This window comes from Acanthochromis polyacanthus, chromosome 1 (genome assembly GCF_021347895.1).
Source record: "Acanthochromis polyacanthus isolate Apoly-LR-REF ecotype Palm Island chromosome 1, KAUST_Apoly_ChrSc, whole genome shotgun sequence".
NCBI lineage: Eukaryota > Metazoa > Chordata > Actinopteri > Pomacentridae > Acanthochromis > Acanthochromis polyacanthus.
Window position 1 is genome coordinate 1,027,774 of NC_067113.1, and position 16,466 is coordinate 1,044,239.

The 16,466-nt window shown below is 42.0% G+C and overlaps 1 protein-coding gene across 21 annotated transcripts in view; it reads right to left on the reverse strand.

Annotated features, from left to right (window-relative positions):
• The window catches only part of LOC110960005 (pleckstrin homology domain-containing family A member 5-like), a 318,880-nt gene that overhangs the window by 110,693 nt on the left and 191,721 nt on the right, over positions 1–16,466 (reverse strand). For 19 of the 21 annotated variants that reach the window (XM_051945227.1, XM_051945282.1, XM_051945226.1 and 16 more), the window contains one exon: positions 4,629–4,712. In XM_051945227.1, the coding sequence (XP_051801187.1) occupies positions 4,629–4,712 (84 nt within the window). Of the gene's footprint in view, positions 1–4,628; positions 4,713–4,976; positions 5,117–16,466 lie in introns of those variants that run through there. The other 2 variants (XM_051945246.1, XM_051945233.1) reach the window with 1 other exon arrangement.

A 16,466-nucleotide genomic window follows, 5' to 3' on the forward strand; every position in this document is an offset into this window, starting at 1 on the left:
TTTCCACCTCATAAATATTGATAAACTCTGTCCCACCCTCACCCTTTCTGATACAGAGAAACTCATCCACGGCTTTGTCTCCTCCAGGTTGGACTATTGCAAGGCATTGCTCATCAGGATCCCTAGCTAGAGTCTGCAGAATATAGTACAGCAGTACTATAAAAAAAATTATCCGCATTAATAACAGTCACCTTCTCCGCCTGCCCAGAACCAAATTCAGGACAATGGGAGACAGAGCCTTCACCTCAGCCACCCCTCACATCTGGAACTCCCTCCCTGAGCACCTTAAAGCTCCACAGACAGGGGATGCTTTTAAAAAAGGCCTAAAGACCTTTGTTTTTAACAAAGCTTTTAATCGAACGTGCCCCTGAACATTTCTATTTTTTATTGCTATTTTATCTGATTGCTCTGTTTTTATTTCATGATTGTCATCTTAAATGGAGCACTTTGAGATTTTGCCTAAATAAAAAATGCATTACAAACAAAATGTATTATTTTGTGCAGTGGCATTCAGCAGTCTCTGAGATGGAAACTAAGCAAAGCTTGTTCTTAGCAGTTCCTCAAGCATCATTTAAATCACGTGGTGCACTGGGATACATCTAAAGACCTCTCTTGATCCTGAGCCTAGAGGGAAAGCTTAGGGCTTGTGCTCATTTATTTTCATATTCATTTAAAAGTCAGAGAGGTGTGGAGAAAAAATGAAGAGGCTCAAGGGCTCATGTGGCACTAAGACACCTTTATGTTACATCAAAGACGATGAGTATGGGGCATGCACTAAAGTACAGCACTTAGAACACTAGATACTTTTTCTGTTTGTTTTAAACAGTCCTGTAGATGAAGTGGTACCAGACTGTGTGACATTTCAGCTAAATTAATACATTTTACACATGCTTTGCTTTCTGTTAATCTGGTGGCAACTGACCATGCCAGCTTTATGTCTCAATGAGCAGCCTACTTGCTTTTCCATAAAAGTTGCAACAACAATCTGACTTGGTCAGACCTAGTAACATTTTCATAAAACTTTCAACATGGCCCAAGTTTGAACTCTATGTATTCACATGACCACATAGGCACACATGAGTGTTGCCCTTTGCGTTATGTGAAGTGATCTGAGGAAGACAGTCTCCACATGTCAGCACTGATATTGGTGCATCACATAGAGCACAAGACACAGAGCAGGTCAGATGAATAAAACTCACCAAGAATAAATGTATTCTAGGTTGTGACATAACACAAACAGTAGTTGAAGTTTATAGTTCATTGCTAACAGCTGTTTGTAGAAGTCTTTCCTTCGAGTTTATTAAATACCTGCAGCATCAAAGAGCAGCAGGAGCCATGTGAGCTGACCTGAGACTTTAAACATTTTTAAAATCTAGGAATCCACACAGAAAAACATCACTGTTTCCATCTGACTGAGCATAAAAAAATAAAGTTCATCCAGTATATCTCTGCTGCCATTTCAGCCATTCACATTCTGAGGTTGTTGGAAAGTTTGTATGGTCAGTGTCCTGTCAGCCAGCTGTGAGGATTTGGAGTGGATCAAATGGTTCAGCAGTGCTTCTGTGCCACTCATCCCATTTAATTGGGATACTCAATGGGTAACACATGTATGATGCCCAGCAGCTGAAGCCCCTTTATAAACACTATAATGAGCATTTCTCTAGTATCACTGGGCAAACTTTACACTACATTTTTAGCCATCCACATTCTAAGGTTGTTGATTGATCTTTCCATTACTTATGTACTATGGGGTGTAATGAATGTTGCAGCCACAAATGGAGAGCTTTGTGAGTTTTCAGGTCTAATAATATTCATCATGCCTGCAACTTACTTGGAGTGCACTATAAAGCAGGGACGTTCCGCTGTCATTCGTCATCTTCCTGCCAGTAAGGGCGGAACAAGGTGAAACTCTCATTAGCAGCCCTGCTGCAGTTAAACACCTTTCATTCCCAGTGACTTTCTCACCTCCACTCTGCTCAACAAGTTTAAAAATACAGACCATGCACATCTCATTTACATAATTTACACACAGACACCTCAGCAGTCCAGGAGAGGTGTAACTGTGGAGATAATTGGGATGAGAGATGAATAGAGTGTGTGTGTGGAAGTGATGGAGAGTGAGTGTGTGAAAAGGAGCGAGAGAGAGAGTTGCTGCCAAAATGAACTTGTTAGCAGTAAAAAGGTGTGAGTAAATATGTGTGTGTGTGTGTGTGTGTGTGTGTGTGTTTTGGTGGAGGAGTCGGTATCTCGCCTGCACAGTTCAGAAGGGAGAACAGATTGAAAACCATCCTGATGACTCTTTCGGAGGTGAAGCGTGTAATTGCAGCGGTTTGTCTTTCTCAGTCCTAAATTTAATTTCAGCCCTATAATCCTGATTTTTTTTTTAACTTTCTAGTTTGTCTCATGGGTAGCAGAAAGTAGTTTCTTTGTAAAAAAAAAAAAATCGTGTGTGTCGTCTGCGGAATGATCCCATTTCAGAGCTGATGTGTAGGTAGCATTCGGCAGTCAGTCATTTCGACAACAGGGAGAGAGGGAGTGAAAACATTCAAAGAGCTTCCATTTTTTGGTTTCTGAGTATGTAGCATAGCTGCCACAAACAAACCACAAGGAGCTACAGAGATATAGACACGGGAAGCAAAGAGAAAGAGAGAAAGAAAGAAAGAAAGAAAGAAAGAAAGAACGAAAGAAAGAGAGAAAGAAAGAAAGAAAGAAAGAAAGAAAGAAAGAAAGAAAGAAAGAAAGAAAGAAAGAAAGAAAGGCAGCAGTTGACAGGATGAAGGAAAGATAGAAGGCCAGATAAAAATGACAGAAAGGGTGTATTCAGTGGTGGTATTCACACACATAATCAAGACAAAGAAGACGCAAGTACAAGTACAGTGGCAAGCAATCTAGCATGTCTGCAGCTGAAGCCAGTGTAGGAGTCAGGAGGGGAATGGTTTCTCTCAGAGAGCAGACAGCTGACAGATAATAAAGGAGGATTCCACTTTATTTCAGCAATGGTAACTGGGTCATTTCTGTTGACACACTATAATCATTAAAAAGACTTAAATATGTACTATTTTATAGAGAATACATTCTCCATACCGTATTTTCCACCAGCTGGTGGGGGAAAATATGCCCACAGTGGTGTGTTCCTCATTTGAATCAGTCTTAAGATGTATTAAGCAGTGGAAGAGAGGCTCTAACAAACAGAAACCAGAAGCAGACAGTAGAGGTGTGGTACAGTACATCTGTACTGTGGATCAGTCGAACTGAAGCCATTACGACGATAATTCTGAGCCTACTGTAGGTACAACACATCCACAATCCTCTGCATTCTATCAAACATCTAATCAGGCAATGAGAAGGCTGAGAGCCTGATTCTGCCGTCACTACTTTGTGTCATGAAAATCCTAACAGAAGACTTGGAGCGGTGTACAGACTGTTGGATTGATAAAGATAAGTATCAAGTGGTTAACAGAAAATGTAATATGGCCACAGTTGTGTTTCCTTCAAGACATATTTGACTAGACAGGGTTGTGGAGCTGTGCCAAATAAGAAAAATAAGATGAAAATTAATTAGCTCACAATGTACTGATGTTGAGTTGCAGCAACAGGACATGCGCTGTAGGAACTCGGGGTGCAACGGTTCAGTTAGCCCCCGGTTCGGTTCGTACCTCGGTTTTGGGATCATGGTTTCGGTACCGTTTCGGTTCGTGTTTTGCTGCTGACTCATGTTGGAAGTATTCCCATTAGCATATGGGACTAGTGCTGAGCAATGCTTGCACATAGTTTTATTTTTGTCCACTGTTTTCTCTCCCTCATCGTTATAATCCACAGGGAAACCGAAATGTCCCCACACCGCAGATTTGAATGAAGCCGGTGCTTCTTCAAACTCCGGTCTCTCCACTCCTCCGCTCGCCGTAACTTTTTTTGTTGTTCTCTTTCTTCGTCTCTGTGTGTGTGAGCCGTGAACTGAGATGAGAGAGGCCGCTGCTCGGCTCATATTACACAGTAGGTGCTTGACAGCGATGGGATATTTACTCGCGGGGCTGGGTTTTGTCCAGAGCTGTGCGAGGAGGGGGAGGAGGGGTTGTCTGCAGAGCCGGAGAGCAGGCGCTGGATAGACAAATCCATCCCACAGCTTTTAGAAATGAATTAATTGCAAGACCGAAAAAGCGCGCTTCATAAAGGCGTATTGAGCCGTCCAGGGTGTACCGTACGGTTCGGTTTTAAACCGTAAACCATTGCACCCCTAGTAGGAACCCAGTATGCAAACACAAATACCTCAGTATTGCATATACTTCTATCTGCTATTCAGCTGTTTTGCCTCCTCCCATTAAAGTTTACACTTGTGCATAAACAGACCTGAGACCACTGGAAAGTAAAGTTGAACCAACACACACTGACACAAATCTTGTTTCAATGGGCTGATTATGGGGTTTTTATATAGTATATCCTCAGAAATCTTCTGTCCTTTCAAATAATTGTTCTCAAATAGTGCATTCACATGCTGGTCCAGCTGCAGGCCACAGCTGCCACAGCTGTTTAATGACTGAATCAGTCTACAAGTGTCTCCTTTGGCCTTTGGAGCAGAAATCAGAAGCATACAACACTGCATGGGTGTTTCACAGTGCAGAGAGACTTACTGTTCATTTACGACAAAGATGCAGTTGTCTTGGGAAGGGATGCCTGACACCGGGTGCTTACAGGTCACCTTTCGCTCATTGTGGCTGCAGGGAAACACAGAGAGAAAAGACAAATGTGGGAAAGAGAATGTTAATAAAATAACACAGAAGTAATTTAAGCCATTGTCAGATGAACACAGCTGAAGACAAGAAGACACAAATTAGGTCTGACTGAAATGTCAGCTGCAAAAACACTACCTCTGCTTCACAGACCTAAACAAACAGTAAATCAGCTCCCTGTAAACAGAGAACATGTACAGAATGGCAACGCTGCAACACCCCACTCATCACAGCCCACTCATCACACACCTGGAGCACTGGGTGACGCTAAACTTCAGCATGGTGTCCTGATGACAGGATCCAGTCCCTTCCAAAATCAGACAAAGTACAGAAACAAAAGTCTTCTTCTCAAAAACAGTATCCAGATCAGTCCACAGCCGGCTGGATGGTGTGAGAAAGACTCCAGAGCAGTAGAGTGAACTGACAGACTCCCTCTCTCCCCCCGGCTCTCTCTCTCTGCCTCTGTGGCACGTCTCTTTTTTCTTCCTTTCCTTCCATTCTTTTAATTCTTTTATTTTTTGTATTTATTTATGGTGATCAGAAATGTTTTAAGTGTTTAGCTGAATAACAAATTGATATTTTGCTAGAAGTTAAAAAAAATTAATTGAATAAATTAAATAATCTTAAAATGAAATTATCAATCAGTATATTCTAGACTAAAGTTCTATGAAGTTGGGCTTCTATACATTTGGTCTTGTAGCTAAAAATGATGATAAAATGTGTACATATATATATGAATAGACTTGCTCTTATATAGCGCTTTACTACTCATCAGAGTACTCAAAGCACTTATACAACAATTGCTTCCATTCAACCATACGCTCACACATTCTCACTCTGGGGCGGACGGAAGCATGGCTGCCAATCCACGCCTACGGCCCCTCCGACCACCACCAACATTCACACGCATTCACACACACACACACACACACACACACACACACACACACACACACACACACACACATATATATACACACACACACTGACAGTCAATAGAAACTTTGAGACCATATTTTTCAACATAATTTTTATTTTGAAGCCCGAAACTGGTAGCCTAGCCACGCTAGACCCATGTTTCTGACGGCACAAGGGTCTAGGGAAGCTCAACAGGGAGGGAGGCGGGCTAAAAGGTTGTCTATCAAATCCCTCTGCAGCAATTGGGTAGGTATACAACCAATCAACGCAACGAATAGGCTGACGTAGTTCCGAGAGCACCGGCGGATTGTGGCTAAATCCCATTAGCTTCCCAACCAGCGGAGCCGCGGAGCCAACTGGTATATTAAGGATTTGCCATATCCCGTCGGCATAAGTCCAAATACGTCTTTCTTCTCAATGAAACACTTCAGTGCCGTCCTTTGTTTATCTTTCAAGTTTAATTTTAGCTTCAAATCTTTAAGGGCTGTGGCCAAAGCCGAGTCGAAAGATAACTGTTTATTGTGCGCCGGTTGTTTCTGTCAGAATCGTCGCGCCTCTGTCGTCACTTCATTACGCCCGCCTTCTGACTCTACACTTCATGGTGATTCGTCCGGCCAGTTTTAGGAGCATCCAGCCTCGAGCCTTATGGAGGGTAACTAGACCCACCCTGGCAGAGAATTAAATTTGTTGCCGTGGGTTGTCTAGTGCGGCTAGGCTACGAAACTGGATTTTCTTCATATAAATCATTTGTTTAGCATATTGGCATACAGAAACAAAAATCTAAAGTTTCAAGAATGATTTCAAAATAAAGAATTTCATAAAAGAAAACGGCACCTGCCAAACACAAAGTCACAACAGTCAATACCGAGTTTGGCCTCCATTTGCTTCGATGCAGGCAGCAATCCGTCGGCGCATGCTTTGGACCAGGCTTCTGATTGTGGGTTGGGAACAGCCCATACGCCTGGCTACATCACTGTAGCTCAAACCGGCCTCCACCATACCCAGTGCCGGAGACGTTGTTCATGTGATAGACGCGGCATGATGCTGTTCACTGGACTAACAATGGTGGCCTTTTTTGGGCCTTTATATAGGCCTTCAAAACCCATTCTCAAATTGTGCAGATACTCACTGAGTATTGCTTGGTGTGTATTTGGTTCACTTTGACCAACCCATGTGCAATGAATCACGACAAAATGACAACTCATCATTATCTCAACTACCAGGGCACTAGATCATCAGTAAATCCACAATGAATAATTACAACCCCCCTACAAGGAGAATTCTGCGTACATTTCTACCTCAAAGTTTCTATTGACTGTCAGTATATATATATATGTAATCATAGTAATAATATCCCTCCTTATCTTTGTCCATCTATTTGCTTTTCACCTCCTCTGTCTCTGGTCTCCTTTTACACTTTGACACTTCTGCTTCACAATAGACAATACATCCATTACACTTTCAGTTCTCCATCTACCTTTATCCTCCTTTCCTCTCATCCACTCTTTCCTCTTGGTTTCCTCTCCCTCTTGCTGTTTCTTTCTGTCAGATGGTGCATCACGAGAAAACTGCTGACTCCTTTCCCTCCTTCTCACAAAACAGAGAAGTTCTGTTATCGACCCTCCAGACATGATGACGATGATAATGAAGTTAGGAGAAAAGTTTGTAACACGTACACACAGAGCTCCCACACCAACCCTCAACTAGGCCAGTTTCTCATCTGATCTCAGTTTAATCTGTGACAAAACCTCCCTTTCACTAAGAAGACAACTAGTTCCCTACATCGTATCTTGCTAACTTTAGAAATTTAGAAAAGTTGACAAGATCTCACACTAAAACAAACACACACATGCAGACAGCTACAGCTCTATATGCGACAGAGTCTCTTTACAAGCTGGAGCAGCTGACGCAAATGCTAACAGAGTGAAAGAGAAACAATTGAATTCTTTTGCTCCTTAATACGCTTCATTCTAAATCCCAATGCATGTGATTACACACAGAACAACACAGATTCTGAATAACGATTCAACAGTCAGTGAATGAAACTACTAAGAACTCAGTCAAAGTACAGTGAAAAGTAGCACCAAGAACTTGGTGTAATTTTCCGAGTTCATTTTTACTCTTCTGTAGAAGAAATTTTATACCATGGTACAAATCAAAGCCTGCCAGTTACAAGAAGAGCATCATCTTCATGCAGGACAATGTGCCTAGTCATGCCTCCAAGTACACAAAAGAGTGGCTGGCCAAGAAGAATTTCAAGGACAAACGCCTGATGACTTTATTATACCATTGTTGAATATTGTTTTAACCCAAGGATGCATAGGTGGGGTCAAAATTGACCCCAGAGGTTGTTATTCCTTAATATCTTTAAGATTAAAAGTTTTGATATTTTCATATTCCAGGTATTCCTCATAAAACATGTTTGTGACATGATTCCATTTGCATTTTTATTCATTTTTTCATTAATTTAAAAAAAAATCAGTTTTTGTATCAGTACCCCACTCTTCCATGGGCGGGGTCAAAAATGACCCCAAGTATTTCCAATGGGATATTTCACTTAACATTGGTTCTTGGCAACTGTGAGTGTAAATAAACATTTACTGTCCCTCATACAACTGATGTCAGCAGTCCCACCACCTAGGAGGTCATTTTTGCACAGCATTATACATGTAAGTATTATCTCCATTTATGAACTTATTTTTCATTGACAGAATATGTGAATTTTATGTGAATATCTGTGAAATTTGCCTGGTTTGTGGTTAGTTAGCAATAATGTTAGCTAACAATACTGTTAGCTAACATTATTATTAGCAAACAGTATTGTTAGCTAACATAATCACACACACACACATGCATGCACACACACACGCATACACATACACTCATACACTGTTGTTGCACTGTTATTACACAGTATCTTAGCTAACAGGATTGATAGCTAAAGTATTGTTAGCTAACACAAACACACACACTCTCACACACACACAAATACACCATTGAATAATCGATGATCATATAATAGGCTACCTAATGGGTTAGTGTGTGTGTGTGTGTGTGTGTGTGTGTGTTAGCTAAAAATACTTTTACCTAACAATCCTGTGAGCTAACATACTGTGTAATAACAGCGTAACAACAGTGTGAATGTGAGTGGAGGTGTGTGTGTGTGAGTGTGTGTGCGCGCGCATGCCCGTAGATTTACTTACAAAGCTACAAATGATTTATAGTTTTGTGCATTCAAACAGTGTCTTTTCTCATGTTTTTTCCTTTTCTTTTCAACCTAAGGCAACATGGCTGCTAGGAGGCAAACTAGGATCCCTGTGGACGTTGCCCTAAAAATGATCATGGATGGATGGGATGAAGAGCCTATTGGAGGCATTGACTCAGGATCTGACATCTCAGATGTAGAGGACTCAGACTATTGTCCACCTGGAGATGTCAGGCTGCCTGGAAATCAACCTCCTTTATATGTCCCTCTGTCTGTTTACGGAGGAAGATTAAACATGTTTTGATACCGTTTCAGTGATTGTTATGTGATAAAATTTGAATTAAAAGTGAAGAAAGAACATATCAAAACTGAAAATACTCTTTTGTTGAACAAAATATATAATGTCTAACCAACATGAAAGAAATGTCTCAAGTTTATCGCAAAAATGCATTGATTTCAATTGGGGTCATTTTTGACCCCACCCATGGAAGAGTGTAGGTATTGGTTGGCCATGCATCCAAGGGTTAAAAATAAAGATTATCATGTTATATACTTGTTGGTATAAAATAAATGTGTTGTTTACTTTTAAAACTGAACTTTTTTTATTTTTTATTTGACTTGCATAATTATCTGGAACAGTCATATTCTAGAAAATTGGATTATTACAACTCTAAATAATAAAAATATTCCAAAACTACCAAATAATGCTCACAATAGGCCTTTGCAGTAGTAAAAAAAAGCAGATTTAGTAAAATTAAGCAAAAAGCCTCTTCATAATAAAAGAAAAATCACATTTGCATAATTATCTGGAACACACAGTATATAGCTTTCCTTCCTCCCCTCCCTGTTCTAAGCTCCTTCCACAAGAAATGCATGATAGTCATGCTAAAAGCCATCATTCATTTGTGGCTTCACCTGTGATTGACTCAAACCCCACCAAGATGGCAAAAATGATTGACTGTATAACAGTGAGTAAAACCTAACTCTGCAAGCAGCAGAACACTTGAAATGATTGTTTGGATTGTCAAAATTTGATTGAATACAAAGTTTAAAAAAAATCTTAAAAGAGCTCTCAGTAAATGATGTGTGAGTCAGCAAGAAATCAGCTGCTTCAGACAGACAAGGATCCTCCTGCTCTGAAGGACTTAAAAATGCAGTGGTTGAAGGAGGTCTCATGATCTTTCTTGCTGAATGCTCCAGAGAACAACTTACACTACACTACACTACACTACACATATTGGGTGTCGTCTTAGAAGACAGTTGCTTTAATACGGCTATGCGTCAGCCAAACATAAAAAGAACCCTGAACAAGCCTGTCTCACTTACTGCTGCTAGATGTTTTCTTCATCATATGTATGGACAAACATCAGGGTAAAAAATATAATTTCTGTAGCATTCTGAAAATATATCCAGCATCTATTTATATGTACGGACTGTTGTAATGTGTGCCCATATACACTGCGTGCCAAATTATTATGTAAGTGATCTTTTCTTCAAAATCTAGAAGGCTGCTGTTCAGACCAAAACAATGCCTAACCCTAAAGAAACGTTTTTGCACTTACTTTTTTCAGTAACAACAACATGGTCAAGAAAACACTGTTTCCCCTCATGGGGACCCAAATGAGGTCCCCACAAGTGACATTTCTTTTGGTTTTCCTTTGGTTGTGTGGACATTAGGTCCCCACAACCCCTATAATTACCCGCCCACACACACACACACACACACACACACACACACACACACACACACACACACACAGTCATCTGACCACAGTGCGTTTTTTTTCACATGACATTTAAAGCAGAGCACGTTCATCCACACTGAGGACTAATGACATTAAACATTCACTGACATTTCACATGGACAGAATTAGCTAAACTATTGTTCAAATATGTGTGTGTGTGTGTGTGTGTGTGTGTGTGTGTGTGTGTGTGTGTGTGTGTGTGTGTGTGTGTGTGTGTGTGTGTGTGTGTGTGTGTGTGCCATGTAGTGATGTGTCCACAGCCTGGCCACAGGTTCCTCTCCTCCCTGCAGAGCAGCTGCCATTCACCTCTTCTCTCCCTCTGGCCAGGTCACTAACCTTTCAGAAAGGCCGCCAGCACTGACAGCCCTGCCCACCCCTTCCTCTCCTTTCTTCCTCTGCCCTTTTTTCTCTCCCACCCCTCCTTCCTCGCCCAACCTCTTGGTTTTCCCTACATATTCGCTTCTGTCTTTCTTCTCACTGCCCCCTTCCTGACCTTTTTCCTCACATTTTCTCCTTTACCTTCTCAATTAGGTCTCTCTCCCTCTGCCAGCCCTTCAGCTGTTTCTCTCCATTCCCTCTGACCTTTTAACTCCATCCTTCTCTCTCCCTCCTCCTCTGCACTCTTTCTATAGTTTGTACAATTCTCCTGTGGGGAGGGAAGACAACCACCTTCGATCAATCAGTGGTTAAATGCTGAAACTGTAGCAGCTTAAAAGTCAAGCGCAGTGAAAAGCAGGCTGTTTCTTGCAGTCCTTCAGAGGCTTGGATACTGCTTATACTAATACTCCAGGATTTTAGTAGCCAGGATCCTCTAATTGGTTGAAACATGGACAAGTCAGGGGCTGCAGCTAATGTACAAGTTAGGAGAGAAAAAGTAAACAGAAGTTTTTGTCTGTTTTTCCTCCAATTCTAATAGGGAACATCTATGGCAAAAACCTTGGTTTTAGCTCATCAACATAAACAACCTGGACAAGAGGGTCACAGCCAGACATTCACAATCATTTGGACTGGGATACATGTAAGCAAGCAGTGTCACCGATTATCAATAAATACAGCTGTGGAAATGACTATCAATCGATCAATCAATCAATCTTTATTTCTATAGCACTTTTTATCCGATAAAATCGCACCACAAAATGCTTCACAACATTAAAAAACAGAAAAACATTGAAATAAAAACAAGAAAATCTTTCCCTCCCACCCTGGATATGTAAATATATATCAACACACACACACACACACACACACACACACACACACACACACACACACACACACAGACATGTTTGTTTTTCTATACCGGTGGGGACTTACCATTGACTCCCATTCATATCTAACTCCTAACCCTTACCCTAACCCTAACCTTAACCATCACCAAATCAATGCCTAACCCTAAACAAATGTTTTTGCACTTTTAAATTTTTTATTAACAACAATATGGCCAAGAAAACGGTGTTGCCACCCGTGGGGACCTCATTTTAGGTCCCCACCGTAAGACAAGTCCCCACCTTTATACCAAATAGTCAGGTCAAAGTCCCCACCGGTATAGCAGAAACAAGTACACACACACACACACACACACACACACACACACACACACACACACACACACACACACACACACACTCTCTCACCACGACTGTATGGAGACTTGGCATGGCACCGAGGGTCATGGAAAATGTCACCGCTGGGGCCATCCAAACTGGGAGGAGCTTCAGGCCATGACCACTGGGGGTGCCACCACCTGGACCCCCCAGACCCTGACAGACAGGGGGACCCCCACACCGAGGTGGGAAACCCCCCATCCAACCGGGGCGAAGGGACCCGTGGACAGCACCCCCAGCAGCAGACCAGATGCTGCAGCCAGTGAGGAGGACCCCCTGAGGAAAGACTGGAGTTAAAAAAAAAAGACTTTAGCATATAAAATAAAGGGGCTGTACAACAAGATGAATAAAAGGAACAGTTAAAGTAATAAAAATACATAAGATAATGGATGAATAATGATAAGAACATAAGAAGGAATGAAAAAGCTAATTAAAAGCCTGATTAAAAAGGTGCGTTTTTAACCTTCCTTTAAAAACATCAACAGTCTCTGCAGTCCTGAGGTTCTCCGGCAGGCTGTTCCACAGGCGGGGGCCATAGTGGCTAAATGCCGCCTCGCCGTGGGTTTTTGTCCTTGCGTGTGGTATGGATAAAAGGCCGCTGTCAGAGGACCTCAGGATCCGCGAGGATCGATATGGTAAAAGAAGATCAGACAAATAAGAAGGCGCCAAGGCCTTTAAGACATTTAAAAACTCATAAAAGAACCTTAAAATCGATCCTGAAGCGGGCGGAGAGCCAATGCAGCGACTTTAAAAGTGGTGTAATGTGTTCCCGCCCTCTGGTCCTTGTCAGCATGCATGCGGCTAAGTTTTGTAATAACTGGAGATTAATAAACACGCTCCGCTTAAAACGTCCCCCGCCTAATATATAGTGCCTCTAAGTGCAAGAAATAATAATATATACTGGGCGATACACCTACAAAATGATACATCTTCACTACAAATCAGGTCAAGGTCATACACCCAAAAAGGCAGATCTACAATATGCACAGGTGGTGTGGGTGCAATATGCATGAAATACTTCAGGTAGTTTCCGACATATGCTCCACAAACAGAATCAACAAATATTTGAAGTGCCTCACAATGACCTTGAAAATCAGGTCAAGGTCATGCACCCCAAAAGGCACATCTATACTATATAAAGATGGCCTGGGTGCAATATGAGTGAAATCCCTCAAGTAGTTTCTGAGATATGCTCCGGAAACGAAATGCTGACGTACGTACGTACGGACAGACGTACGGACAGACGGACGTGTCCACGCCAATATCCCCCGCCGTGCCTATGGCCGGCGGGGGATAAAAATACTCTTTTTGGGAAGACCAGAGAGCAGGACATTACAATATTATTACAATATTACATTCCGGAACCTGCACCTGTGAAAGTGGCTGCAAAGTTTGGTGTCTCTTAATTGTTTTCAGTTTTTGAAATATTTTGTCATGTTTTAGCAACTGCTGATGGAGGTTTCTGCTGCGAGAAGAATTTATTCAAGAGAGGAGCTTTTTTCATTGAGACAGAGCAGATCTGGACAGCGACATCCAGTTCCGGTGGACATCTTGAGGTGTTTTCGTGGTTGCCGTGCTGGTGCAAAGGTGAAGGCTAGGAAATGGAGATACAAGCCATTTCTTACATCAATCATCATGGGAAACGTCAACTCTTTGCCAAACAAAAGTGACGAGCTGGAGACATTGGTGAAGACGGACAAAACATACCGTGAAAACATCTCAGACTCAACTGTGGATCGAACTGGCTTCACCCTCATAAGGTCAGACAGAGATGCTAAAGCTAGTGGCAAGAAGAAAGGAGGAGGTCTGGCTTTATTTGTTAACCAGAGATTGTGTAACTCCTCACACATAACGGTTAAGGAGAAGTTGTGTTGTCCAGATATTGAACTGTTGGTAGTTGGACTTCAGCCATATTATGTCCCAAGGGAGTTCAGTCACATCATAACAATACTTGTATACATTCCACCCAAAGCAACTAACTTGGTTCCATGTGATGTTTTGCATGATACTGTTGCTAGGATACAGACTCAACATCCTGAGGCACTTGTAATAATATCAGGAGATTTCAATCATATCAGCCTCTCCTCTCATCTGACTGGATTTACACAGTTTGTTAACTGCCCTACCAAAGAGAATAAAACCCTAGACCTGCTGTATGCCAGTGTCAAAGAAGCTTACAGAGCTACTGCCTTACCACCACTGGGCAGGTCAGATCATAACCTGGTTTATCTACAGACCTGTTACAAACATGTGCTGAGACAGCCTGTAACTAAAGTCCAAATCAGAAGATGGACTCCTCAAGCTAATGAAGCTCTAAGGGACTGCTTTGAATCAACAGACTGGAATGTGCTTCTGGAAACAGATGAGGACAGTATGAACATTGACAGACAGGTTGATTGTTTTACTGAATACATCAGCTTCTGTAGAGACACAGTCATACCTGCAAAGACTGTTCGCTGTTTCCCCAATAACAAACCATGGATCACAAGCAATATAAAGGCAATCCTCAACCAGAAAAAAATAAGCTTTTAGAGATGGTGACAAAGAACGGCTCAAAGAAGTGCAACATGAGTTGAAGAGGAGACTGAAAGCGGCAAAGCTAGAATATAAAAAGAAGATAGAGAAGAATTTTCAACACAGTAACATCCGTGATGTGTGGAGAGGAATTAATGCCATCTCTGGACACAACAATAAAAAGAGGAGGGAGCCAATAGTGGGTGATGTAGAAAGAGCTGACGAACTCAACTTGTTCTTCAACAGATTTGACACTGTGGACACACCTACTTCCACTGCTACTCCTCCTTCTTCTCCTCAACATATGGAAATCTCCACTATAGCTCCTCCTCCTTCTCCTCCATCTCCTACACGTCTCCACAGCTGCAGCCACTTCTGTTCCAGCACCTGTATCCATCTCTGTCACAGAGACAGGGGTGATGTTGGAGCTTCAGAGACTTTGCTCTGGGAAGGCAGCTGGCCCAGATGGTGTATGTCCAAGATTGCTTAAAGACTGTGCTGCACAACTGTGTCAACCTCTCCACAGGATCTTCAACCTGAGTCTACAGCTGGGGCGGGTGCTTGCTCTATGGAAAACATCCTGTATGTACCAGTACCAAAAATCAAATGTCCGGCTGAACTAAATGACTATAGACCTATTGCTCTAACCTCACACATCATGAAAACTCTGGAGCGGCTGGTTTTACGTCTACTGAGGCTTGAGGTCAAAGACAAACTATATTCCCTGCAGTTTGCTTACAAAGAACACATTGGAGTGGATGATGCCATCCTCTTCATGCTTCACCGTGCCCTGTCTCATCTGGAGGAACCTGCAGTTTATGTCAGAATCATGTTCTTTGATTTTTCAAACGCATTCAACTCCATCCAACCCACCATCCTCAAAGACAAGCTCACAGAGATGGGAGTGGATCCTTCCTGTGTTTCATTCATTACAGATTACCTGACAGGAAGGCCACAGTTTGTCAGGCTGGGGAACTGTGTTTCTGGGACATTAATGAGTAGTACTGGGGCTCCACAAGGAACAGTCCTGGCTCCATTCCTATTCACTCTGTATACATCTGACTTCAAATACACAAGCACTGAGTCCTGCCACATTCAGAAATACTCTGATGACACTTTTATTGTGGCATGTATCAGAAATGGACATGAAGCTGAATACAGAGATCTGGTAAGTGCCTTCAGTGACTGGAGTCACAAAAACTACCTGCTACTTAACGCCTCAAAGACAAAGGAAATGATCATAGATTTCTGCAGATCCAAAACCCCTCTTCAGCCAGTGAACACTTGTGGCGTGGACATCGAGATGGTGACATCATATAAATATTTAGGTGTCCACCTTGACAATAAGTGGTCAACTGGTCTACAAACGTAGACTTCATCTACAAAAAGGGCCAGAGCTGACTTTATTGCCTCAGAAGACTTCGATCACTAGACATCTGCAGTAAGATGATGCACATGTTTTATCAGTCTGTGGTAGCAAGTGTCCTGTTTTATGCTGCAGTGTGCTGGATAGGCAGTATAAAAAAAAAAGGATGCAAGGCGTCTGAACAAACTGATTAAAAAAGCTGCTCTGTGGTTGGAATCAGATTGAACACATTGGAGGATGAGGTGGAGAGACGGACACTGAGCAAGATGGAGGCCATTCTGACCAACATGGATCATCCACTTCACATCTGCCTCAGAGAACAACAAAACATCAATGGACGGCTCCTATCCCTGTGCTGTAGGACAGAAAAATTTAGAAAATCTTTCA